The 26,028-nt window shown below is 37.9% G+C and overlaps 1 protein-coding gene across 2 annotated transcripts in view; it reads left to right on the plus strand.

The window, feature by feature from the left end:
* The window catches only part of AHI1 (Abelson helper integration site 1), a 104,011-nt gene that overhangs the window by 26,363 nt on the left and 51,620 nt on the right, over window positions 1-26,028 (plus strand). For both annotated transcript variants that reach the window (XM_059833031.1, XM_059833024.1), the window contains 5 exons: window positions 298-416; window positions 3,941-4,071; window positions 5,377-5,517; window positions 7,548-7,750; window positions 23,287-23,404. In XM_059833031.1, the coding sequence (XP_059689014.1) occupies window positions 298-416; window positions 3,941-4,071; window positions 5,377-5,517; window positions 7,548-7,750; window positions 23,287-23,404 (712 nt within the window). The remainder of the gene's footprint in view (window positions 1-297; window positions 417-3,940; window positions 4,072-5,376; window positions 5,518-7,547; window positions 7,751-23,286; window positions 23,405-26,028) is intronic.

The following is a 26,028-nucleotide window of genomic DNA, read 5'->3' on the forward strand; positions in this document are numbered from 1 at the left end:
GTTTTACAAGTCACCTTTGTTCATACCTTAGAGGCCTAATGTTTAATCAGCATTTCTGTCATCAACTGTGTTTCAGAAGTTGAGACTCACAGTGGAATCTGCCTTGTGGTTGTGAGAAGTTAATTGCCTAGGATGTAATGCCTTAATATAGGAACAAACTTTTTCCTTATCCAAATACAATGAAGTGGGCAGAAGAAGAGTAATCCAAGAGAAAAATGAATGATAATGTGTAAAAACATGAGTTTTAAAACTCAGTTTTTGGTTGTTTTTTTTACTTTATTTTCCTTCTTTCTGTAGGAAATAAAAGAAAATGATATTAAAGGAACACCAATAAATCATTTGGAGGTGCATCCAAATGGAAGGCGTTTATTAATCCACACCAAAGACAGTACTGTGAGAATCATGGATCTCAGAATGTAAGTAGAAGTTTGGTGACAAGTGCATATTTCCTTTTTGTTTTAAAATTTACTTGGGGAAATAAAGTGCCATAAAACTATTAAATGTATAGTTGTGGAGTCGAAAGATGTCCTAATAATCAAGGATAGCAATATTAAGGTTAGGAAATGGTTTCAAAACACTGCTGTATTACAGATGTTTTGTGTGATAGTGGGTAAGTGTTTTAGAATAGACTATCCAAAAATTACTAGATTATTGGGGAGCTTAAGGTAGCATGAAGGAGAAGACACTAGTCTACTAAATATTTAATTAACTTTTAAAAATGCAATCTGGGCATGAAAATAATTTTGAAATTATAATATTTATTTGTGCATTAGTTTCTCATTGTTAAGACTCCGGGAAGATTATTTTGATGATAAAATAGAATGAAGATTGTCATCATAAATACTGAAATATGCAGTGATGTATGTATTATGGTATATTAAGCAGGCAGTGAGGTATTTTTAACTTAGTTTTTGATGCTTTCTCTTATTTTTAATAGTTATGAACATGATTCTTTAAACTACAATTAAAAAACAAAGGGATCACAGAATCACTTGAATCGTTGAGTTTGGAGAGTGTCTAGTCCAAACCCAATAATCAAAGCATGAGAACATGTTACCCTGGACTTTGTCCAGTTGGGTTTTGAATATCTTGAAGGATGGAAAGTCCACAACTTCTGTGAACAACATGTTCTAGTGTTCATTCACCCTCAAAGTAAAAGAAGTTTTTTCTTAATTTTAAACAGAATTTCAATTTGTATTTCAATTATATTTCAATTTGTGTCCATTCCCTCTTGTCCCTTCACTGGGTGAAACCGAGAAGAGTCTTACTTCTATCAGTTACATACATTGATAAGATGCACCTGAACATTCTCTTCTGGAAAGTCACATTAAAGATATGAACGCTCTTTCTCAATGATTCATCCTTAATTTCATGGGTTCCCTTCCTCGCCTCACCACGCAGAAAATCAAAGGTCCCTGGTGTTCTACGTGAAGTTACCTGGGGGAAATACCTCTTTATGGTCTCATAGCATGAGAAACTATGTTCTTTTAGAACATATTTTTGTACATATATATATATACACACACACACATACACTCTCTCAGGAAATCTCACTCTTAATATATTGGGTTGGATGTTTGAACTAGCTGAAGACTTTCCAGTCTTACAGTGCACTCTTAATCTTTTACTGTAAATGGTAAATTACAATGACCACGCTAGAAGACTAAACTGTCTATTCAATCGAAGCATGAAATCGGTGGATTAACAGAGGGAACCTGTAGCTTTTGAAGCAGATAGTGTTCTTCTATCACTACCATTCCTAAAAAGTGCAGTGAGTTTTAGTTCGAGAGAGAAAAACAGACATGCTTATTAATCTCTAAGAAAGGGTTAACATGGTATGCAATTTCACAGTTATTAAGCCAGTTTATCCATAGGACACTCCATCTCCTCCTATCTCCCACACCTTTGGCCATGTATTCCTAGCATTTCCTTTTTATCAGCTCTAGAGATCTTTTGATGCAGAGTAAGTCAGACCAGTGAACTGATATGACTAAAAATCAGCCTACAAATATAAATGATGAATTTTCATTTTAATCAACTATCTGATCTAACTCATCTGATAGCTGCCCAAACACCGGAGAAGAAATGAGGGAGAGCCTGGGAAAATAAGGGTGGAGAGGATAGCAGCAGGACTGCTGCTTTGACCGCAGCCCACAGTTACATTGGCTTAAGTCTATCAATAAACCACAGGGTCAGATACCTAGCAGTGATAATTGTACACGTCAGCATTAACTGTTCATTCCCTGCATGAGAAAAGAGGGGGTGGAGGTCACAGATCAACACAATTCACTTTGATTGACAGCTAGTTGTTCTTAACTTTCCTCTTTCAACTTGCTTTTTTGATCTTTTTGGATAATGCTGTTGTCCTGTCACTCAGGTATTTGATCAGGGATTTGGTTTTGGTTCAGATCTCTTCTTAGGGTTTCATATGCAGGTTAGTTTTACATGTTGCAGGGCTCTTCTACATGACATCTCAGAGATACTATCTTTCTTATTCACACAGCTAAAACTCTCATTTGGGCAATATGGTCTTGCACTGTGATCATTAAAGCATCCTTTTCTCTTGCTTGCCAAATAGAGTTGTACCTAAGGTATATTTCTTCAGAATATTGTTAAAAATAATTTTCCTGTCATGTTAACTGCATTGCACTTCTCCCAGCATACCTCCATTCTTTCTGCAGTAACACATTTTAAAAATTACTGTCTACTGTCTTTGAGGGCTGTCATGGCCTGTTGCCATTCTTCTTGCCTCAAATTCTGCATCATAGTATTACAGCTGGATTACAGAATCATAGAATCATTAAGGTTGGAAAAGACCTTTAAGATCATCAAGTCCAATCATCAACCCAACACCACCATGCCCATCAAACCATGTCCCAAAGTGCCACATCTACACGTTTTTTCAACACCTCCAGTGATGGTGACTCCACCGCCTCCCTGGTTAGCCTGTTCCACTGTTTCACCACTCTCTCAGTAAAGAAATTTTTCCTAATACCCAGCTAAACCTCCCCTGGCACAACTTGAGGCCACTTCCTCTTGTCCTGTCACTAGTCACTTGGGAGAAGAGACCAACACCCACCTCACTGCAGCCCCCTTTCAGGTAGTTGTAGAGAGCGATGAGGTCTCCCCTCAGCCTCCTCTTCTCCAGACTAAACAACCCCAGTTCCCTCAGCCCCTCCTCATAAGGCGTGTGCTTCAGACCCCTCCATTTTGAACTTTCATGTCGCTTTCCAAGCTGTACCTCACATTTGAGATAGCCTCTTATAAGCTGGCTTATGTTTTTTTAAATCCTCTTGCAGATTCTTTCTTACTTTATGCCTACAAACTGTTTGACAGTAGTTTATTAGTAGGTCATTATTACCATGCTGACAAGTAGTGTTTCACTGAAAAAAGATTGAGATACCTAAGTAGCACAATAATATTAAAAATACTAATGTTAATAGTAAATCAACATTGATGTCTGAAATTTGTTGATTCCACTGCTGGTTTTCTAACCAAGGAGACATTAGTCTGAAGAGCTAAAGAGAGCTGCTGGATAAATTTAAGCACTACTGGGATGTAATCAAGCTCAGGAAGCATCATGAAAACTTTTTTGGCAGAGCTTAAAGTAATAGTGCCAATTTCCCCATTTTTTGCAAAGCCCAGGATCAAGAAAATGCAAATTACTACATCTATATCTGTTCTCTAGATCTGAGTATTTCCATTTTCTACTGAAAGACAAGGATGTACACTTTCATCTGTAAGTTCAGGTGCATTATGAAAGCCAGGGAAAAGAAAGGGTAAACACTGCCCTCTGCAAAAGGTGGGTGCTTGCATATCTATTTGGGATGCAAGGGGTATTGATTTTTCTGAGGAATAGAGACGGGGACTGACACATAAGAAGTTAGATTGTGTGTTCCGAAAGTATCTGTTACATTTGCAAACTATGCTTTATCTTTAGCTTGGCTACAAAGAAATACATAGGAGCCACAAATTACAGAGAAAAGATTCACAGCACCTTAACACCATGTGGTACGTTCCTATTTTCTGGAAGTGAAGATGGAAAGGCTTATGTTTGGAATCCAGAAACAGGTAACTAATTATTTTATGGCCTTAAGCCAGGCTGTCAAAACTGAGGGGGGAAGAGTTTTGTAAGTTTTATTGAAACACTTTTGATATGGATTAAAATGTCAGTAATAAGTTCTTAAATACTGAAGCCTTAGCTCCACCTTTTTAATAGCTATAATTAATCTCTAAGATTTAATTCTCTAGAGGAAATTAATAGGCAGAGGTAGCATTTGTAATATGCAGCAGGATTGGAGCACCTTAAGTTCAGCTTTTTGTGTACTGCAATTTTTCACATGTGGATGAGGGTCTTAAAACAGAATGCACAAAAATGTTTTAAGTCAAATCAGTCTTTCTGTTGCGTTTTTTGGATTTGGGAATTAGGCTTTTGTTAAGAACCACTTCATCTGTTTCCCAAGGGTGATCAGAGACTCTGAATGTTTCTGGCCTTTGGAATATAAGGTTTCTTCAGGAATTTGTCCTCAAACGAAGTAGTTTCAAAATATCTACCAAAATTTTTCTGGAAAAGTGTTAAGCAAATGTAAGATAAGGAGTTTGTCATCTTCATTGTACAGTGAGGTAAAAGGGACAAAAATAACAGTAGAAGGTAGCAGAATACACTTTTTGGTTTTGATGACATTATGTTCTGTCTCCAATTATTATCTAAATAATTTTTAAAAAGGAAAACATAAATATTTTAAAACTGGCAGCTAACCAACAGTTCTGTTTTGAATTTCTTACCATGTTTTCAACTATATTAGCTTAGAGCTATGCCACTACATAATTTGTCTGATAACTTTAAAAAAGGAATAAAAGGAGGGAGATATTTTGTTAGTCATACGTTTTCACCAGGCTTTGACTTTTGCTTACACTCTGTACTTCCATTCGTAATGCCATCAGTTGAAGACCTAATTTTTTTTTTTTTAGTAATTTTGTGCTCAACTTTCACTCCTGTTGTCAGTATTATATAACTGAAATCCACAACTAAGATAGCTATCTCTGGCAAAATGCAAGCACAAACAAATACTGTGGAACGCCACCTTTCCAGAACTTGCTTATCAGAACAACAGAACTCAGCTAACCTGATGCATCCGCTGGGGTTTCCTGCAGCTGTTGCAACAGCACTAACTTTTTTGACTTATTGAATAACTTAAAAGCATGCAATATTTTTTGTCTTATGCCAGATATTACTTTTCAATGAGGAAATGGACTGAAGAATATTTATTTACTGTGGCAGTCACTGCACTGTAGTAATACAAGCTTTAACCAACTGTTATTTTGCTGTATCAAATATGTTTCCATGGTATTAATAAACATATTTCACTTCTGTAGGAGATCAGGTGGCCATATATTCTGAACTCTCCTTCACATCTCCACTTCGTGATGTTGCCTTTCATCCACATGAACACATGGTGTCATTTTGTGCCTTTGGTCAAAACCAGCCAATACTTGTATACATTTATGATTATAAAGGTACAGTACAAATTTTCTTGATACACACCTGTTAATATTTTATTTTCAGAAGTGATTTGCTAGTATTTGTACTTTTTCTGAAGGAAAAAGAAAACAGTCGTTTGATGATAATACATACATTTATCCTGGGAGACTTCAAAACCCAACTGGACATGACCCTGAGCAACCTGCTCTAGGTGATCCTGCTTTGGCCTAGCCAATCACCAGAGGTCCCTTGCAACCTCAAGTTTAAATGTATTATTGTATGTCATCCTGTGTGATTCTTACAGCACTTTATCATATATAAGCAGCATCATATAAATATTTAAAAGCCCCTTTTCAGTATCAAGGTGGATTGTGGAGCCAGAGAATACTATCGTTCTGAAAATTAATGAATAGCTAATAGAAATCTCATTATTTTGTGCTGGCTATGTTACAAAATAATATTAAGGAGCTATATAGAAATGAATTAATATGAGAGAGTATAGATTGTTGTAATAAACAGTTGTTATGTCTGTGGTGTGATTATGTGAGAGATAAGTTTATTCCCCATGTTATAGTAAAGAGAAGATAGTGATAAATGCTAGCTTTGAATTTTTGATATACAAAATAAAATTCAGACTGTCCTTTACAGGCTTTTCTGATGTTGTATTTTTGTGGTTAGCTTTAGCAGTGTCATTGTTTCAATTAAGGACATAGTTCCAGATGTCATGTTGAATCTAGACAGCAGATAATGTTAATACGAATTAGGCAATAAATTTTGCGTATCTGTAACAGATTTTTTTTTTAATTACATTTGCAGTGAACATAGATTTGTAAATCTAATCCTGTCTTTTTACATTAGCTTTTTAAAGAACATGTACTAATGAGATTACTCATATCGAATTTCACAGTTTAGGTTATTTGTCTGTTGAACTGGTTGGCTTTTACAGGAAAATAAACTGGAATGACTTCACAATCAATATTCAGTGCTAAACTTCAACCCAGTAAGGTATCTGCATTGTAGAGAGCAATGGAAAATTTTTTGAGTGAAGGATTTCTTTAAAATTTTTGACTATTCAGCAGACAGTGAGTCTTTAAAAAGCTAATAGGGTAGTTTAATATATATATGGGGGGTGGGTATATTTAAAGATCACGCAGATATCACACTGGTAGTTATTTGTATCATCTGACTGCTTAACTAAGTCACCAATGACAGTAAGATTTTGCATAGGTTGTGGTCTTTTCTACATTGTCTGTTGCTAACTTTTTGTTCCTTTTTTGGTTAAAAGCACACACTTTGCTTTCAGAAGATAGTCTTACTGCCTTGGTGTTGAAAGAGTTAATCATATAGTAATACTAATTTTAGTCACTGACACAGTTTTAAGACTCCAACAGTATGTGTTTTACATACACCAACAGTTTTATGAATACCCTGGACAAAACTTTCATAAAGAATTCTTTTAAACTTTGTTGGCTTGAGACCACAGTACAAAAAATTGCAAAAGTCGAACAGATTGTGCTCACTGTCACTTAAACAACTTTCATCAAAAGTATCCTATTCTAGACCAGGCTACGTCCTAAGAATGCCTCCTGTGCCTGTATATATGTCTAGCAACTTCTGAAATTTTACTCAGATGTAATAAGCTCACTTGAACTAGGCTGGAAAAAATGTGAAATGTACCTAGTAAAATAGCTGACTTGAACTCAGATGTATAACTTTCTTGCCTCTGAAAACATTCCTTTCTCTTGCTCCCCCCCGCCCCCAATATTTCTGCGTGGAGAACACTATTGTTTATAAGCAATACAAAAATACCAGTTCTGTGTGAGAGGTTACTGAACACAGATAACAGAAAGGAGACATTGTGATTAGGAAGACTTAGGGGGAAATGGGGTAGTATGGGGAAAATTTCATGTCATTTTTAGGTTTTTTCTATAGCACTGTTAGTACAGATTCTGATGGTGTTTCACTGAAGATGTGGCTGGCAAAATAACGCTGATCATCCAATTATTTTTTTTCCCATGGCATTGTAAGGCTTCAGCTGACACATTAATACTTCTTATTCCTACAGTTGCACAACAGGAAGCTGAACTCGTAAAAGATCTCAGTTCATCGCTTACCACAGCTGCACCAAGAGGACCACAATTCTTTAGCAGTTTTTCTGAAGTTCCTATGCAAAAAAGTTCAGTGATGTCTCCGGCAGATCAGTTTGTCAGTGTTGCTAGAGCATCAGTGAGAATGCAGAAGGTGAAACAAAAACTTGATTCTGTTATGGTAAGTCAAATTTCATTAATTACCAGAAGTATATAGTCTTCTCAGCCGAAGTTCCTATTCTGGGACTAGTATATGTAACAAAACATATATATGTAGTCTTGGGGTCTTTTCTTCAGAAATGAATACATCTCTCACTAGTAATAATGGACCTGTAAGTAGCTCTTCAGAAGAGATTAATTGCATAAAACTAAGTTATTTTTGTTTATCAAGTATTGATGACAAGGGATGTTTTCTGTCAATGCCCATTGCCATTCATATGTGATTTACTCCATTACAGCTGAGCTTTAGAAAATTCTTTTTTTTTTTCTTTTTCTTTTTTACTGTTCACCTTTAGAATTGTATGTGGCCTAAATGGCAAGGATTTCATAGCGGGGGGGCTGCAGGGCTGACCTGTGTGGGAGGAGATCATTGACTGCCCTGTGCTGGGCACAGCTGTTTTCAGACAACTTTGCAAAGGACAATACGGACCCACTGCACAACTGAAATTGGAACCAAACAGAAGAGCATATGGCACCTCCGTGAAAACATATTTAAGAAAGATTGGTAGCTACTAGGGACAGCAGACACCAGAGCAGAGGAAGAAAAACAAAGGAAAACATGTCAGGAGGCACAAGTGGAGATACAGGAGGAGGGATGTGAAGAGGCACAAAAGAAGACACAGAAGGAGGCACAGAGGTGATGCACGAGACACAAAATGATGCACAAATGGAGATACAGGGGGACATAACAGACTAGGCATGAAGGGAAATACAGGAGGAGATGTGTGAGGACACACAAAAGGAAACACAGGAGGAGGTACAGCTCTGAAGGGACAGCAACCCATGGAGGAATTTATGCTGGACAGGTACAATCCCTGAGGGGATTTCGGCTGGTGGAGGACCCACACTAAGGCAGTTGTGAAAAGAGTAAGAAACAAGGAGAGGCAAAAAGAGCAAGCCATTATGCACTAACCCCACTCTCCTGCACCACCTATCGCCTTACCAAAGGGACTGAGTGTAACATAATGGCAAAAGCAAGGAGACTAGGGACTAAGAAGGAGGAGAGAGAGGTGTTTGAAGTGAAGTTGAGACAAAGAGGGAGGAAAAGTGTTTTCTTTAGGTGTTTGTTTGACTGTTTGTCTTGTTTCTCAATACCCAAATCAGTAATTAAAGCTTTTGTAATTGGCAATAAATTTCATTAAGTGACATTCCCCAACTTGAGAGAATTTTGCATGCAGCAAGAATGCAGAATATTCCTGAATAGCGCTGTGCAGTTATAATTACTCCTCACAATGAAATGAACTGCATTTGGGTTTGCACTTACTATTTTTCATTTTTAAGTACTTTTTGAGTCCATGTAGGTTTTTTTGTAGTTTTAGACTTTGTCTGCATTAATAAGCAGTGAAGCAGAAAAGAAGCAGATGAGTAGGTGAAAGCAGTTGTTGCTGAGGATCCTGTAGCTACTCTCATCAAACTTTAGGGGTTTTGCTTTGGATTAGATTTAGTCTGATTCCCTGGTGTGGCATCCCCATTAGGCCTGTACTTTGAAACTATCCAAAAGAAAGCTATGCCACAGTCGTTTGCTTTCTGGACTGTGAGTTCCCAGTGGACTCCTTTATGAAATACCACACTGTAGCTCGCATGGATAATGGTAGCATGTTGCTGCTGCCTCTACAATTACATGTGGCCTCAGATAAGGAAGCAAGCCTTGTTTCTGTTCTCCGCTTATTTTGTTCCTGCTCATCTACAAGTGAGCCCTGGTGCCTTGAAGCTGTTTATCAGTCAGAGAGAGACACAATATGGAGAGAGTGGAGCATGTAACCTTGTATCTGGGAAGACATTCCAGGAGAAATTAATTTTACTCATCTGGATGTCTCGTCATCTGAGGAAAAAGACAGGGATAAAATGAATTTCTGGGAGTCTTTATCACTGCAACTGTTTAGTCCCTGATTAGCCAGGTATTCTGGGCTGTGGGAGGCAAATCTGGCTTAGCAGAACCATGTAGTGGTTCCATGGAACCATGTAGCTAGGTGAAATAGATACGCCTACAACTGTGTTTGAGAGAATAACTTTCAGCTACTGGAGTTTTGTAACCCTCGACTCCCATTGCTCAATGACCAGTTTGTCGTAAGTCCACTGTGAGCAGAGTCATGATCAAGGTTTTGGACAGCATCCTCCAAACCCTCTACCCATGGACCCTATATATGGGAGATGTCAGAAAGGTCATCTGAGTCTTCTCACCATGTGGGTTTCCAAATAGTATGGTGGTTGAAAGAGTCCACATCCAGTCTGATGTCCATCACAGAGCAGTGGTGGTTATAAAAACTGAGAGCACTTCCTTGCAGGGCTTTATGAACCACTGAGATATTGGGGGGAGATTTCCCTTCATTGAAAGGACACTTGATACTCATCTTTTCGGTGATCCAACGTGAGACTCAGGGGATCAGTGATCCCTCCTTTCCAAGTAGGGATAGGATCATTTCTTGCATGTGGGTGCAGTATTGCCTGCCTGCATTATCAGAGATTCTGGACAGCCCCAGAGTATAATATATCAACACTAAAACTTAAAATTTCTACTAATTTGTAATTGGGAATTACAGTTTTGGATGCATATGCATTCACATGTGTACAACTCCTGTTTTCATGTGAAAAATGATCCATGTATGTAAGTGCAGGCTTTGCTGGAAGGCTTGTTAGAATGCTAGAATGCGTACTCACATAAAATGCTTTCCTAAAGCATTTGTCAAAGTAGGCCTCATAAAAGTTGCCACTCAGCCACATACATAAGAATGTGCTAATACACCAGGGTACAGGCAAATGAAAACAGAGAAAGGAGTCTTTATGAAGCCACATGTAGGGAGGCAGGCTGCACTGTGTTGTGTTAGGGTTAGAATATGAAAATCCAGATGAGAACGCAGGTGTTATCTTGTATGTATTTGTCTCACAAGAAAAATAACAGGGAACTGGAAACTATGTAGGCTTTTTACTGGTCTTTTGGTCATGTTTCCATGCCAGTGCCTTGTCACAGACGCATAGGGCTTACCGTGTTGGGACAAGCATGGCGGAAGTATACCTTGTAGACAGTAAACCTGGCCTGAGCTGATGCCTGGGGTTATCTTTCATGAGACAAAGGTGCTGGAACCTCCAGACTGGAGATCTGCCAACACAGGGGTCTCTGGGTTCAATGTGTGTGAACTTAACAGCAGTAACTAATGGATATAAAATGAAATTGAAAGTGCAAAGTTTAGAGGTCTGCAACTTAGATATCTGATTTGAAAATGTGATGTGAATACATTAAAATTTGGTTTAAGATAGTCAGAAAGAGAGAATATTCTGATCCTGTATGAGCTTGGATTTTTTTGTGTTGTGACCAGTGCCTCCTTCCCAGGTCTCTTTAGAAACAATGCTTTTTTGTTGTTGTTGTTTTTTGCTACCTGAACAGGAACCTTAATAAATGATACAGGAAGTTTCTTTTCTTCTTCTCTGCAACATTACCATTAGCCTAGAAAATGTGTAATTAGAACCAAGAGTTGAATATTGAGCTAAAGCTGTAGTAATTCACAAAAGCTAGGATGTTTTTTTTTACAAAAGGTAAATATGAATTTCTCTATGAAACCAGAATGCAGAATTGGCTTCTTTACCACACAGAGAAATTACAGTATAGTGAATCTTGGCAGCAATTATTATTTATCCCTGCCTCAAGGAAGTAATGTTAATGTATGTTTCTAGTCACAGAAGTTTTTGATAGGAGAACACTTAAACCATCTCTAGTCATCGAAAGAATTCATAAGTGCTTTTCATTCAGTGTTACTATTTATGTATTTAAAATTTCACTTCCATCTAGCAATCAGAATACCTGTTTATAAATTTGCATAACAACCGGGTGATATATGTTATGTAGATGTGGGGAGAAGGGTGTCTTTTAAAGGTGTAATATCCTAGCTCTGAAATTGTGATTTTTAGATGTCAAAGCTTTCATGCTATAATTCGAAGGAGGAAAAAAACCTTTGTAGTGCTTAAGGACAGCATCTATAAAGAGACTATAGTACTAGTTCTGGAATCAATTATATGTTGGCTGTCTCGTCTCTTAATATGTGACTACTTCTAAATTAATTAAAAGTATGTTTGGCTTTTCCAGTCTTTACTTTGCGATATATTTTGAAAAGTGTTCTTAAAAGGGGTTATCACAGTGGTTACCAAAATTCTGATACTTGGAGGGTTTTAAGGGCAGTATTACAGAATCACAGAATGATAGGGGTTGGAAGGGACCTCTGGAGACCATCTAGTCCGATCCCCCTGCCAGAGCAGGTTCACCTGCAGCAGGTTGCACAGGAATGCGTCCAGGTGAGTTTTGAATATCTCCAGAGAAGGAGACTCCACAACCTCTCTGGGCAGCTTGTTCCAGTGCTCTACCACCCTCAAAGTAAAGAAGTTCCTCCTCATGTTTAGATGGAACTTTCTGTGATCACATTTGTGCCTGTTATCTCTTGTGCTGTCACTGGGCACCACTGAAAAAAGACTGGCCCCATCCTCCTGGCACCCACTCCTTAAATATTTATAAGCATTGATAAGATCCCCCCTCAGTCTTCTCTTCTCCAGACTAGAAAGACCCAAGTCCCTCAGCCTTTCCTCATAGGAAGGATGTTCTAGGCCCCTAATCATCTTTGTAGCCCTTTGCTGTACCCTCTCCAGCAATTCCCTGTCCTTGAACTGTGGAGCCCAGAACTGAACACAGTACTCCACATGCGGCCTCACCAGGGCAGAGTAGAGGGGGAGGATAACCTCCCTCGACCTGCTTGCCGCACTCTTCTTGGTGTACCCCAGGATGCCATTGGCCATGAGGGCACATTGCTGGCTCATGGTCATCCTGTTGTCCACCGGGACTCCCAGGTCCCTTTTCACAGAGCTGCTCTCCAGCAGGTCAGCCCCTAACCTGTACTGATGTATAGGGTTATTCCGCCCCAGGTGCAGTACCCTACACTTGCCTTCGTTGAATTTCATATGGTTTCTCTCTGCCCAACTCTCCAGCCTGTCCAGGTCACGCTGAATGGCAGTGCAGCCTTCCGGTGTGTCCGCCACTCCTCCCAGTTTTGTGTCATCAGCAGACTTGCTGAGGGCACACTCTATGCCTTCATCCAGGTCATTGATGAATATATTGAACAGGACTGGACCCAGTACTGACCCCTGGGGAACACCACTTGTTACAGACCTCCAACTAGACTCTGTGCCACTAATCACAGCCCTCTGAGCTCTATTTATCAACCAGTTTTCAATCCACCCCCCTGTCCATTCATCTAACCCACACTTCCTTAAGCTTGCCTATGACGATGATGTGGGAGATGGTGTCGAAAGCCTTGCTGAAGTCAAGGTAGACAACATCCACTGCCCTTTCCTCATCTATCCATCCAGTCATGCCACTGTAGAGGGCTATCAGATTGGTCAGACATGACTTCCCCTTGGTGAATCCATGTTGACTACTTCTGATAACCTTCTTTTCCTCCCGATGCTTTGAGGTGACGCCCGGAACGAGCTCTTCCATCATCTTTCCAGGGATGGAGGTGAGGCTGACTGGCCTGTAGTTTCCTGGGTCTTCCTGCTTGCCCTTTTTGAAGATTGGAGTGACATTGGCTTTCCTCCAGTCCTCAGGCACCTTGCCTTTTCTCCAGGACCTTTCAAAGATGATGGAGAGTGGCCCAGCAATGACTTCTTCCAGCTCCCTCAGTACTCGCGGGTGCATCCCAACAGGACCCACGGACTTGCGCATGTCCGGTTTACTTAATTGGTCTCTAACTTGATCCTTCTCAACCAAGGGAAAGTCTTCCTTCTTCCAGACTTTCTCTGTTACCTTCAAAGTCTGGGACTCCTGAGGGCTGGCCAGAGCAGTAAAGACTGAAGCAAAGAAGGCATTCAGTAACTCTGCCTTCTCTGCATCATCTATCACCATGGCACCTGTCTCATTCAACAGTGGGCCCACATTTTCTCTAGTTTTCCTTTTGCCTCCGATGTACTTGAAGACACCCTTCCTGTTGACCTTGACATTCCTTGACATACTTAGACAACTAGCATGTAAAAGTATTCTTTCCTATACACAGGACTACTTACAACTGTTTGAATTTTTTTTGTCCTTTGTATTTATCACTATGCCAGAATTCGTTAAGGGAGTAGGTACTGTGAGAGAATCCAGAAGCTTATACCTTGGATTCCATCAGATGTACCGAACTTCCATCATTAAGCTGTATGACTGTAAAGTATGGTCATATGTGATGCTTAGGTATAGTATACATCAAATACTATACTGTGTAGTCCTTCCAGGTAGTCTCCTTTTAGAATTCAGTTGAGATGCAAAATATATCTTGTTACATGAAAACAGAACAGAATTTAAAGCCACTGCTTTTCAGAAAAAATATGCAACCTTTTTAGTGAACACATAAGCATGATACTGTCTAAGCCATCAAGTGGAAGAAGCTGAAAATTTGTCCTTTTCTCTGCAACAGAGACCTAGAGGCAAAGCTGGATGCCAAAGTGGAGCGTAGTTTTTATGCTACCATTGTTAGTCTTTTAAGAATCTGTCCTCCAGGTCATCTTCATTTTGGTAGATTCTGAAATACCATGCTAGGCTTCTGGGTTTTAGTGCAGATAGGGAAAAGAAGAGTTCTGTAGTAACTCACTACCACTTCTACCTGAAGATGAAAAACGAGAGGGTCGTAATTTATTAAGTACTGAGGACTCTTGTTAAAAAATTGCCAATTTTGTCAATGTTTTTGGCCAAGTACAAGGTGATGCTGTAATGTCTCTGCAGGCTGAAATTTTTCACTTGATCATGCCTGCAATACAAAATTTTTATCCAAAAACTGTCAGAAGAGGTACTGATATTTTGTAATTTTATCTATCATATGTATAAGAAATTTGCAGTATTTTTAAAGCCTCTTTTTCATTGAGTAAGTTCATAGAATTGTCTTAAGTTTCTCTTAAGTTTTTCCCAAAGAAAACTTACAAATGAACAGGAAGCCAATTTTTTTATACTGTGTATGCCATAGTTGAAAAAAAAATTTAAAAAGGCAAAAAAGCACTTAATTTTATTTCTTATTAGAAACAAAACTGTAGCTGAATAGTTTTTAGGAAACCATAAATAAGATCCATTCCAAACTGAATACGAGGAGGGATGCTTGTATGTTTCTACTTAGGAAATCCAGGATGAGCCCATATATTCAGCACTGTAATTAGTTCTGGACACCCCTTCTGAAAAAGAATACGGTAAAATGAGAAGTAGTTCAAACAAGAGTAATGCAAATGCCAAGAGCTATTGAAGAGCTTCCATATAACAAGATTAAATTGGCTAGAGCTCAGCTTTGCAGGTTGTGCAAGTGGAGATGAGTGAGAGGAAACTTGTGACAGAAATATACAAAATCATGAACAGTATTGGAAAAAAAACTGTTTCTTATATCTGAAGTGGGGACATGCACTGGAGTTACATATACAGAGTGCTGTGAAGGCCAGAAGTGTACATGGGTTCACAGAGATTTTGGGCAAATTCATAAAGGAGAGATTCAGCAAAAGCTATTGGCCCAATGAACCGGTGTTACTGCCAGCCGATGCTGAAGAAGTTCATAAACTGTTGAGTGATGAAAGTGGAAGGGCCCATAGGAGAAAGATTGCTCTAAACTTATGCAGCTTATCTGCTACAGGTTACTGTTGGAAAAAAGCGAGGATGGATCTTTGATCTAACACAGCATAATTATTCTGATGTTATGGAGTATATATACAATATATATATAAAAGTTATACTGACAAGCATGTGGCATTATCATGTTATTTATGAGTGGGTTGTGTGGTAATTCTCCATCAGAGTTACTAATATTCTTTTCATTACATCCAATTAGTAAATAATGTAAAAAAAATCCATTAAAGTTCAGTTGAATTTTAAAATGTTTAAGGTTACTTTTCTTCAGTTTTGCTTTTATAGCCATTTCAAGTCAGATCCATATGGCCCACTGCATGATAGGTTTGGCGTTTAGTTTATTAATAGTCATATTAGTGGAGAACATGATCCTGTAATGTAGACAGTCATTTTTCTGATGACCTGTGTGATACATTCCGCTGGATTGGGGGCTTTTAAGTTAAATAGGTGCTTTTAAATAGTGCTGTATACTTTTTCCTATTCCTCTTCCAATATTCCTCTTCAGAATGCTAGGAAATGCTTTTCTTACTGTAGGAAATTCTGTTGCAATTGCTACTTTAAACATAGCTACTCCCAGCTGCAGACTTACAAGGGTGTGTTTTACAAGCCATGGTGGAACCACTTTTGGATCTGAAATCCTATAACCCTGTGCATTTCATTTACTGGATACAAAATTTTCTTATAAACCTTTTTTCCATTTGCCAAGCAGATACTGTTGAATCATTGTGATTGCTTAAAGTGATTGTTGATATGAAATGGCTAAAATATTACTAGAAGCTTTATGTAGGTAAAATACTTAATAGCATATGAAAGTTTTGCCAGAATTTTATTTTGTATGTCTTTAAGAAATAATCTGTTATAAAATAAGGTTTTGGAAATTGTAATGAGTTTTCCTTGTCAATTGATTAAATTTGCCAGTTTTAATTATGTTGCCTGTGTTAGAAAAAGTTGAATAAATAGCTATTTTTTTTCTGTGGTTTGTTGTTTGGTTTTTTCCCCCTCTCTGTGAAAATCTTACAAAGCAGGTCAGAACCTTAAAATCTGTAGTATTTTCCTACATTAGAATATTCTTTGCTTAGTAAGAAAATTTTTCAAGGTATTCCTCATTTTAGCAAACATCAGATGAATTTTAAAACAACACGGTCAAAATAAATGTAAAAGAAAGGAAACTATTGTCTGTATCTTGTAGATGAAGGAACTTTGGCACAGATGTGACATGAGTAGTTTCACAAACTCTGTCCTCATAGTGATCTCTGTGGATTTACCGCAATTAGTTACTCTCCAGTAATTGCTAGTCTTCCCATACTTAACCAGTGAATAAAAGAAAAGAGGTAAAATATCTTGCTTTAACTATTAAGTAAAGGTCATTGTCTGGGTAGCTACCTTAGAAATAGCTGGAGCATTATAAATATACCTTCCAGCTTGGCAGCAATGCAGCCTGAGCCTCCTCCAGAGTAAGATCTGGTACCAGAACTCTGAAATTCTCCACTAGAGTGGTAGCGAACATGGAGCATAAAAAGGTTGAAATGGCTCTTTATGGTACGACTGTACTTTCAAATATCTGGTCATGGGAACATTTATTGAATTCCCTGAATATGTGATTTAGTTACATTAAGGACTTTTTCCTCTCTCCAAGCTTCTATTTAGCATTAGCAATAGATGTAAGCAATTTCTATTTCAAACTATTTCTTTGTACTTTTAATTATAAAAGTTAATGAGAAATTGTGTGCATCTTTTGTTGGATACGCATATTCCTGTTATCCTAGGGAGTCATTACAAATTTTAGTGTGAATATGGAATTTAAATCTGCATGGTCTCAGCCTTTTGCTCAAGTGAAGTGACCTGTATGAATCTAGTTAGAGTATCAGGGCAGTACTACTTGCACAGCAGTGGTCTTTCATCTGTTCTGTAAGCACAGGATATCTGTCTTTAATTCTTTCTTGATATTTGCTGACGTTACTATTTGAATAGAGGACTAAAGCAGCAATAATAAACTGCAATCAGCTGATTTTGTTGCACTACTGACCTTTTTCAGCATTGTATTTCTCGCAGTGGCTTATGTTTTATATAGAAGATATGTTAGACATGAGAAATGAATTGCATTCATTTTTTAGCATAAAACTATAGCCATAAGAATAGTTTTATCAGAGGGTAAAATAAGATGGTGTTAAGCATTTTTGATGTGTGTGGATTTTACTGATTGGTCCTTTAATTTTATTTCCAGTTTTACCATCTTAGTTTTCTTGCCATAAACATTTGTACAGTGTTAAGGAAAAGTTACTCACTGTTTGTTTTCTCCCTGCTGAACAAAGTAATTCAAACCATATTTTAGAGTAGAGAAAGCTAGATTCACTCATGCTAGTAAAAGACAGCAAATTATATCTCCTTGTGCCACCTGGCTTATTGTCACCAAGATGTGGAGAAAGCAGCTTTTACTAAGAATTTTTTATGAAAGAAAATACCATAAATGTGCACTGAGTCAATTAATTTAATAACATTGTTGACAACTTTTTTTATTAATGGTTATTGGGGCTGTGATAGAGTTTCTTGTAACATGTTGGGTCGGAAAGGAACACTGATCATGGCTGAAATACTGAGATACTGTAAATTGAGAGTTAAAGAAGGATATGCAAGATTGATTCTCTAAGAATTTTTAAATAAAGTTTCACTAATTCCTTTTATTTTTTTTGTCAGCTGAGGAAAGCAATTTGTTTTTCATTCAAATAAAAGAGAAAATAACTTTATATCTTTGCATCCAAAAGTGCTGCTTATTCTGGGGAAATCTGGTCAGGTGTGGTTTTTTTTGTTACATTACAGTTAATCTCTGGAATAAGCAAATGAGGGCTTGTCAGCATAAGAAACTAGATTACACTTTTTGTTTAAGTGCATAATTTAAAAAACAATTTAGTGATGTGCAAGCCTGGTTATACTTTTTTTAGAACAATAGGAATGATAATGAAATTTTTACAGAAATATATGGTTTTTTAACATCTCTGTGAAAAAAAGAAAAAAAAATTAAAAATCTGCCAAAAAAGGATTTTATATATGATGGGAAAAACCTAGAGTCTAACCAAATACTTGGGGCGGGGTGGGGGGGGAGGTTACAAATATCTGAGTGGTTACATGATTCCCTGAAACTGTATGCTGTAATTAGAATCATGTCCTAATGTCTTTTACCAGCAGGTACAGAGGAATAGGTTTCTGTATGTATTTGACAAGTTGAGACAGAAGACTTTTTGGTGTCTATTTTCCTTAGTAGGAAGAGAAATAAAATCGTAGGACAAGTATCTTTGGGTGTTTTGTATGCGGCACAGGTTACATCCATTTTTCATTTGCACAAAAAAAGACGTTTTTAAAATTTTACTACTGAAGTCAAGTCATGGATTTTTAGGGTTTTTTTCCTGGTTATATGTTCTTTGATAGCAAGAATCATAACTAGCCACAGAAGAGGTGACAGTTTACATAGTAATCTACTTGGCTCTTACTAAGCAAGACAAATCTACTTTTTACTGTTATTGGTGATGACATTAACCAATTCTGCTAACATATGTATATCCAGGCATGTTCTTAAGCTAAAATGCTAGTTTTGTCCAGTCTAGGAAAGGTCTTGTGCTTAATGGTTGAATGACTCCACACAGCCTGTGTGTAACTGAGGCTGTATTTAACTGTTGTGTTGTGTACAAAGAATTTGGTTTTCCTTGTGACTAAAAGATGGAAGCTTACTATTCCAAATGTTTATAGTAATCTTAATTTCTTCTTAACAATGCCTTTTTTTTAAGGAGAAAAAAAAAAAAAAAGGAAGAAAGGTTTTGTGGTAAGCCTGTAATTGAAATTCCGGAAGTCTCTGGCAGAACTGAAAAATTGAATATATATAATTACTGTGTGATGAGATGTCTCATCTGTAGACAGTAGCTATATCTAAACTGTAGGATTGAGCACCTTCTAGCTTCAATTTTCATATGGATGCCCTTGTCACTTCTGGGCTTCTATGGGGAAAAACAATGGAGCACCCAAGTTATGAGGGAACTATATTGCCATCTAGACGAGTTCCTGATCTGGATAATCAAAGAGGACTGTGAAGAGCATCAGGGGAACACACTTGCTTCAGACAAGCAAAGTATATGTTTCAGTTTTGCCTATGTGTAATGGGGTGATACCTTATTTTAACTGTCTTTGGTTTTCCCGTTTAGTCTAGAAGTTACTTAAGAGCAGAATAGATGAGTCTGTAAGTGATTGCAGTACACCTACCACAATAGAATCCCAGCCTTCACTGGGCTCCTTCTAACATTACTGCCATAGAAATAATTGCATTTTTACGTAGATGTAAACTTGATTCAAACTTACATTGCAAATTTGAAAGCTGTAGTACTGTACTCCTACTTTAAGAATTATTGCTTATGTATTTTCTTCTAGCATTGAGAAAAATAGCAGAATTTGTGTTTTGTTTTTATTTCAAATTCAATTGTCAACTTCTAAGTTCTTCAGAATCATGATTTGATAATTTGGTTTAACTGTCTTTAAAAACAGTGTCATAGAGACCTAAAGTTTCAAAAGGGAAGCCTAAAACTAAAAGAATAAGAGGTAGTATAGAGCTGGCCATTTTGATTTGACTTGCAAGTATACATGGAAATGTTGGTTGCAAAGGTCATAAAATTGCATTCTCAGGGAAAAAAAGAAATTGTTATTGTCAGCTTGTCTTGCATTATTCTGGTTTTTGTGTCATGCAGTTTACTTTCAATGTGAAAACTAGTTCCACTTAAAATGTGTATTTGCATAATTTGCATAGAGCTGCCCTAACACAAAAAAGAAAATGCAAATCAGCATTGTTTAAACTTGGCAAAAATGATGTAGGTATCTTTTTTCCTACAAAAACTACATGAATGTTATAACTCTTAGTTTTACTCAATTCAGGATAGTAGTAAACTGTGTCTTTGATAAAGCTGTGGTTTGTGCATGAAGCAAGTGGAGCCTGTTGTGAAAAATAAGTAGATTGATGGTTGGCTGTCTTGGACAGCTTTGCTCGTTGTTGTAAAGGTATTTAGCAATGCCTTCCCACAGCATGCGTTTCAAAAAAAATGATTGCTTCACTCTGTTCTGTAGGTAGTCTATGTCTGTCTGTCACAGGAGAATTAATTATTCTTCACAGGACACTGTACTTCACCTGGAAACAGTTCTGCTGAATCATTAGTCCTCACTTATTAGCTGAGTGTTACTATGTTATGGGGTTTTTTTCTCTTTGGCCCTTTTAGAGATTTAAATAATACTTAAGAGCTAGTGGCAGAAAGGTCATAAAAACTCTGATTTTGTGTTTAGTTTGGATAGGCAGTGTTTTATAGCTCACCTGTGCTGAGCTTCAGTGCCATTAAGGGGAGGAATGAATCACTCCTGTAAGACTGCTTAAATTTAAAACTTTCTTTTGAATATCTCTTCTATTAAAATGTCTTTTATCTTATTTTTAAGGACTTGGAGAAGAAGGAAAAGTTGTAACATAGAACTTAGTTTGCATTTTTAAAAGGACAGTTTTCTTAAATCTTCACAAGCGTACATTCAGTCTTCTAATGTATGTGTTGATTGCATTTGATTTCACAGCATGCTATTTGGCATGTGTAATGAGAGTGTTTGGGTAATACAGCAAGGAAATAAAGAGAAGGGAAGTAAATGCTGTACAGGAATAATTTACATGTCTCTTATAATTTATTCAAGCACAACAATCAAGGCAAGTTTCTCCTGATTTTTTTTTTTCCTCCACGATGATCCATGAAAGTGTCTGTTTGAATAGTTTGCTCTGCTGTGTTTAGTTTGATTTCCAAAGGCTGCTATAGTCAACCTGTCTCCACTCCCTGGTAGTGTCTGAAACCAACTTTTTGACAGCAGATTTGAAAGAGAATTCCAAAAAGGTTTCATGAGAATACTTGACTGGCAAATATACAAATGTATCACTGATGGTGTAGTGTGCACTCAGCAAGAAATTCATGCAGGGAGGAGATTTTCTCATTCGTCTTACTGCAGAACAGCTCTCACTAGAGCCAACAGTGGATAAAAAAAGATGAAACACTGGGAAGCTGAGCTTGACACATTTGCAGAACAGATTATTTTTCCGTGTTCAAGTAAACACATAAGCTAATGGCTTTCCGCCATATTTGTGTGTATCAGAGAAAACATTAATGAAACTTAGTCACTTGCATGTGGAAATGTAAGAGAAGCAGGTTGTTTTTGTTGTTGTTCAGAAAAACAGGCCTCTCCATTCTGCTTACATTTCATGACTACTGTTGACTAACATTCTGTTAAATTTGTACACTGCGGCCAAATCTAGCTGGTTTAATGCTTTTTTTTTATCATGTTCAGTGGTTGATCTGATTTTCTGTCTTGCTTTTTTTGTTCCTGGTCAGTTTTGGAGTACAGTTATTACGATTGCATGTGGTTGCTGAGAGAGTGCTTTACTAGTAAAAGGCAGTTTTTATAAACTTCTTTCAGTAGAATTAAATCCATATTGCTACACAAAACCCAGACATATTAAGATGAATGTCTAGTGTAGTAATACAGAGGAGATGATAGCAGATATCCTCAATGGCCCAGTCAAATTACTCAACACACGTTTTTAGTCCTATGGTACCTGCATCCCAGTGCATCTGCCAATGCCCAAATATTCTTTATTATTGAAACCTGTTGAATCGTTTAATATGTATTAAATGACAAAAATAGTAGCTATATAAATTATATCACTTCTGGAAATAAGCCACTGATTCACTTTGGTTTAGCTGTCTCCTTTCTTTAAACAGAATTTAGAAGCTAGTAGATTGAAAATTTGCAAAATGTCATTATTCTATTTTGGCCCACAACTAAAGTTTAAGAGTCTGATCTAGAGTTTATTGAACCCAAAGGAAGTGGTCCACTGAATGTGGGCTTTTAATTGGATGAAGTGACCATATGCATTTATTTTAGGTTGTGGAATAGGCTTGACTTTTGAAAAAGTCAAGAATTATGTTGGTTTATGTAAATAACTCAAAAATTTTAGCATATGAATCTATTTTGTTTGAAGAAAGTTACAAATATTTTATTTAAGGCCTATTTCCCCTCCCTTTTGGCTGTATTATCAAGGCAGCCAGTGAAAATATGTTTAACAAACAGTAAAGTTCTTAATTGGATCACATAAAAACCTAAGATTGTCATAATATATTTTTTACATAGGTTCTGTGGGATATGTCAAGAGTAAACTTTGGGAAAGGTTTTTGCTTTGTGATAACTGCATGTATATCAAGAAACTCCATAGCAAACCAAATTTTAACTACATTATCTTTGTTGCTATGGGAATTAGGACTGCAGATATTTTTTGTGTAGCTTACATAAAGGAAGTGTCTGGTGTTTTGTTCTAAGTATGCTTTATTGATTTGCAGAAAGCAGTTTTGTGTTAGGACTGGTTTAAGGTTTTTTTTTCTTCTCTCATTCTAATATTGAGTAATCTCTTCGTAGATGTAGTGCAGTTTGACTACTCAAAAATGAGAACTTATTTTACATTTATCAGTTTACAACTATACATAAATGTCATTTTATTTTTATACATGAAGGTGCAACGAGATGCCAGTTCAAACAGTTCTGTTGCATTTTTTGCACTGCTTGAGAGTTTGTGTCCGTTTGTAAACATTCAATTCAATTAATACCTGTGTCAATAATTTTTCAAAGTCTGTGTCTCCAAATATTCTAAAAAAAAACCAAACCACCCCATCCATTGAAATTGTTACTTATCATCGACTTAAGTCTTAATTTTTTTCCTGGAATTTAGTAGTTATTTACAGTAAGCAAATACTTCTCTTCTAGCTGTTGCATCAGTAAGTAACCCAGGAAATTACACTTCACTTTCTGATTTGTCTTTCCTATTACAGGCGAGCTCAAATCTCTTGCTTCCTGCGCCATCATCACTGTCACCACACTCCAAGCTAAGACTGCCAGGCACTCTGAGCACTCCACTGAATCCTCTGTATTCTTTCACTACTGAAAGTGGTAAGTCTCTTTATTTCTTCACTCTATGTAGGGAATGGGTGATAACTTCCATGAGGATTTTTTTCTGCCTTTAAATTTTGCTGTGCAGCTCTTTCAGGGAGTGTCCTGGTTGTTACATGTGATATTGTTCATACAGTGCAGTGTGATACAGTCCAGTACTGATATATGTTCCCCTGTAATGTTTTTCTTCTTCACGCTGTACACTTACTTATTAGTGCTGTAAGTTCCTAGAACTTACTGCCAGCTTTTCTTAATTTAGTATTTTGATAATATTTCAATACTTATTAAAGTATCTTCAGCTTGAGGGCACTCACAGGGCACATGCAGGACAACCAAGGGATCAGGCCCAGCCAGCACGGGTTCATGAAGGGCAGGTCCTGCTTGACCAACCTGATCTCCTTCTATGACCAGGTGACCTGCCTAGTGGGTGAGGGAAAGGCTGTGGGTGTTGTCTACCTGGACTTTAGTAAAGCCTTCGACACTGTCTCCCACAGTATTCTCCTGGAGAAGCTGGCGACTCGTGGCTTAGACAGGTGCTCTCTTCGCTGGGTAAAAAACTGGCTGGACGGCCGAGCCCAGAGAGTTGTGGTGAATGGGGTGAAATCCAGTTGGCGGCCGGTCACAAGCGGAGTCCCCCAGGGCTCAGTTTTGGGGCCGGTCTTGTTTAATATCTTTATCGATGATCTGGACGAGGGGATTGAGTGCACCCTCAGCAAGTTTGCAGATGACACCAAGTTGGGTGGGAGCGTTGATCTGATTGAGGGTAGGAAGGCTCTGCAGAGGGATCTGGACAGGCTGGATTGATGGGCCCAGGCCAATGGTATGAGGTTCAACAAGGCCAAGTGCCGGGCCCTGCACTTGGGTCACAACAACCCCATGCAAGGCTACAGGCTTGGGGATGAGTGGCTGGAAAGCCTGGTGGAAAAGGACCTGGGGGTGTTGGCCAACAGCCGGCTGAATATGAGCCAGCAGTGTGCCCAGGTGGCCAAGAAGGCCAACGGCATCCTGGCCTGTATCAGAAATAGTGTGGCCAGCAGGAGTAGGGAGGTGATCGGGCCCCTGTACTCGGCCCTGGTGAGGCCGCACCTCGAATACTGTGTTCAGTTTTGGGCCCCTCACTACAAAAAGGCATTTGAGGTGCTGGAGCGTGTCCAGAGAAGGGTGACGAAGCTGGTGAGGGGTCTGGAGCACAAGTCTTATGAGGAGCGGCTGAGGGAACTGGGGTTGTTCAGTCTGGAGAAGAGGAGGCTGAGGGGAGACCTCATCGCTCTCTACAATTACCTGAAAGGGGGTTGCAGAGAGGTGGGTGTTGGTCGCTTCTCCCAAGTGATGAGCGACAGGACGAGAGGAAATGGCCTCAAGTTGCACCAGGGGTGGTTCAGGCTGGATATTAGGAAAAATGTCTTTACTGAGAGAGTGGTGAAGCATTGGAACAGACTGCCCAGGGAAGTGGTGGAGTCACCATCCCTGGAGGTGTTCAAGGAACATGTGGACATGGCATTGTGGGACATGGTTTAATGGGCATGGTGGTGTTAGTGGATGGTTGGACTTGATGATCTTACAGGTCTTTTCCAACCGTAGTGATTCTGTGATTAAACACAGCCACTGAAAAACAATAAAATCATATTTTTAAAAGCATATGTATTGATATAACACAACAGTAATAAGAAAAGCAGTTTACTTAAGACCTATAGTGCTTACTAGTCTATTTGCAGTCATGTTTAATCTATTTTTAGGGGTTTATTTCTAAAGACATTTTTTATTCAAAGATCTTGAGAATAAGGTTAGCAATGAAATCATGCATTTTTGTGATAGTTACTTTGCTAATAGTATCTGTTGCATTGCTAATAATAATATTTAAAATTGATGATTTCATGGCTTTTTGTCTTTTTTGGGCACTTACAAATCAAGACAGAAAATTGGAACCTTAGTTTCAAAGTGGTTTTGGTGTATCCTTGAGAAAAGTAAAAAGAAGTCCGGGGGAGGGTGGAATATATAATGAACTAAAAATAGGAAATAGAGATTTAAAATATAGATAGTAAAGATAGGAATAGTCTCTATAATTATGTAGAATTATCTCCTAAAGGCAAATCGAGTTATGATTACTCTTTCTGAGCAGTGGGGGAAGAGTCCTTAGCATGGTCTAAAAGATTGACCACTAGTCTCGGAATTGCTCTTAGTCACTAATTCACAATACACCAATTAACTTCTGTATTTCCATTTTTCTACCTTAGCAAAAGCGCTTAGAGCTGATGGGAAGTAGAGAATAAATCTTTTGTTTCCCTTTGCTTCCACGCGCAGCCTTTGCTTTTGCTGTATTAAACTGCCTTTTTCTTGACCCACGAGTTTTGTTTGTGTTTTTTTTTTTATTTTCTTCCCCCGTGTCCTGCTGAGGAGGGGAGTGATAGAGTGGTTTGGTGGCACCTGGCATCCAGCCAAGATCAACCCACCACAAATACATACGCTGTCTTAACATATTTTGAGTATTTAAAATAAGTGGACTAACCCTTTAAAAAACATAAACATATACTTTAAATTGTTTTAAATTAGTATACCTAATATTGCTCAAACCAGTGCATTTTATTGTCTTGAATTTCACTTTATGCAGAAGCACAGATAAATGT

Source organism: Gavia stellata, chromosome 2 (assembly GCF_030936135.1).
Source record: "Gavia stellata isolate bGavSte3 chromosome 2, bGavSte3.hap2, whole genome shotgun sequence".
NCBI classification, from domain to species: Eukaryota; Metazoa; Chordata; class Aves; order Gaviiformes; family Gaviidae; genus Gavia; species Gavia stellata.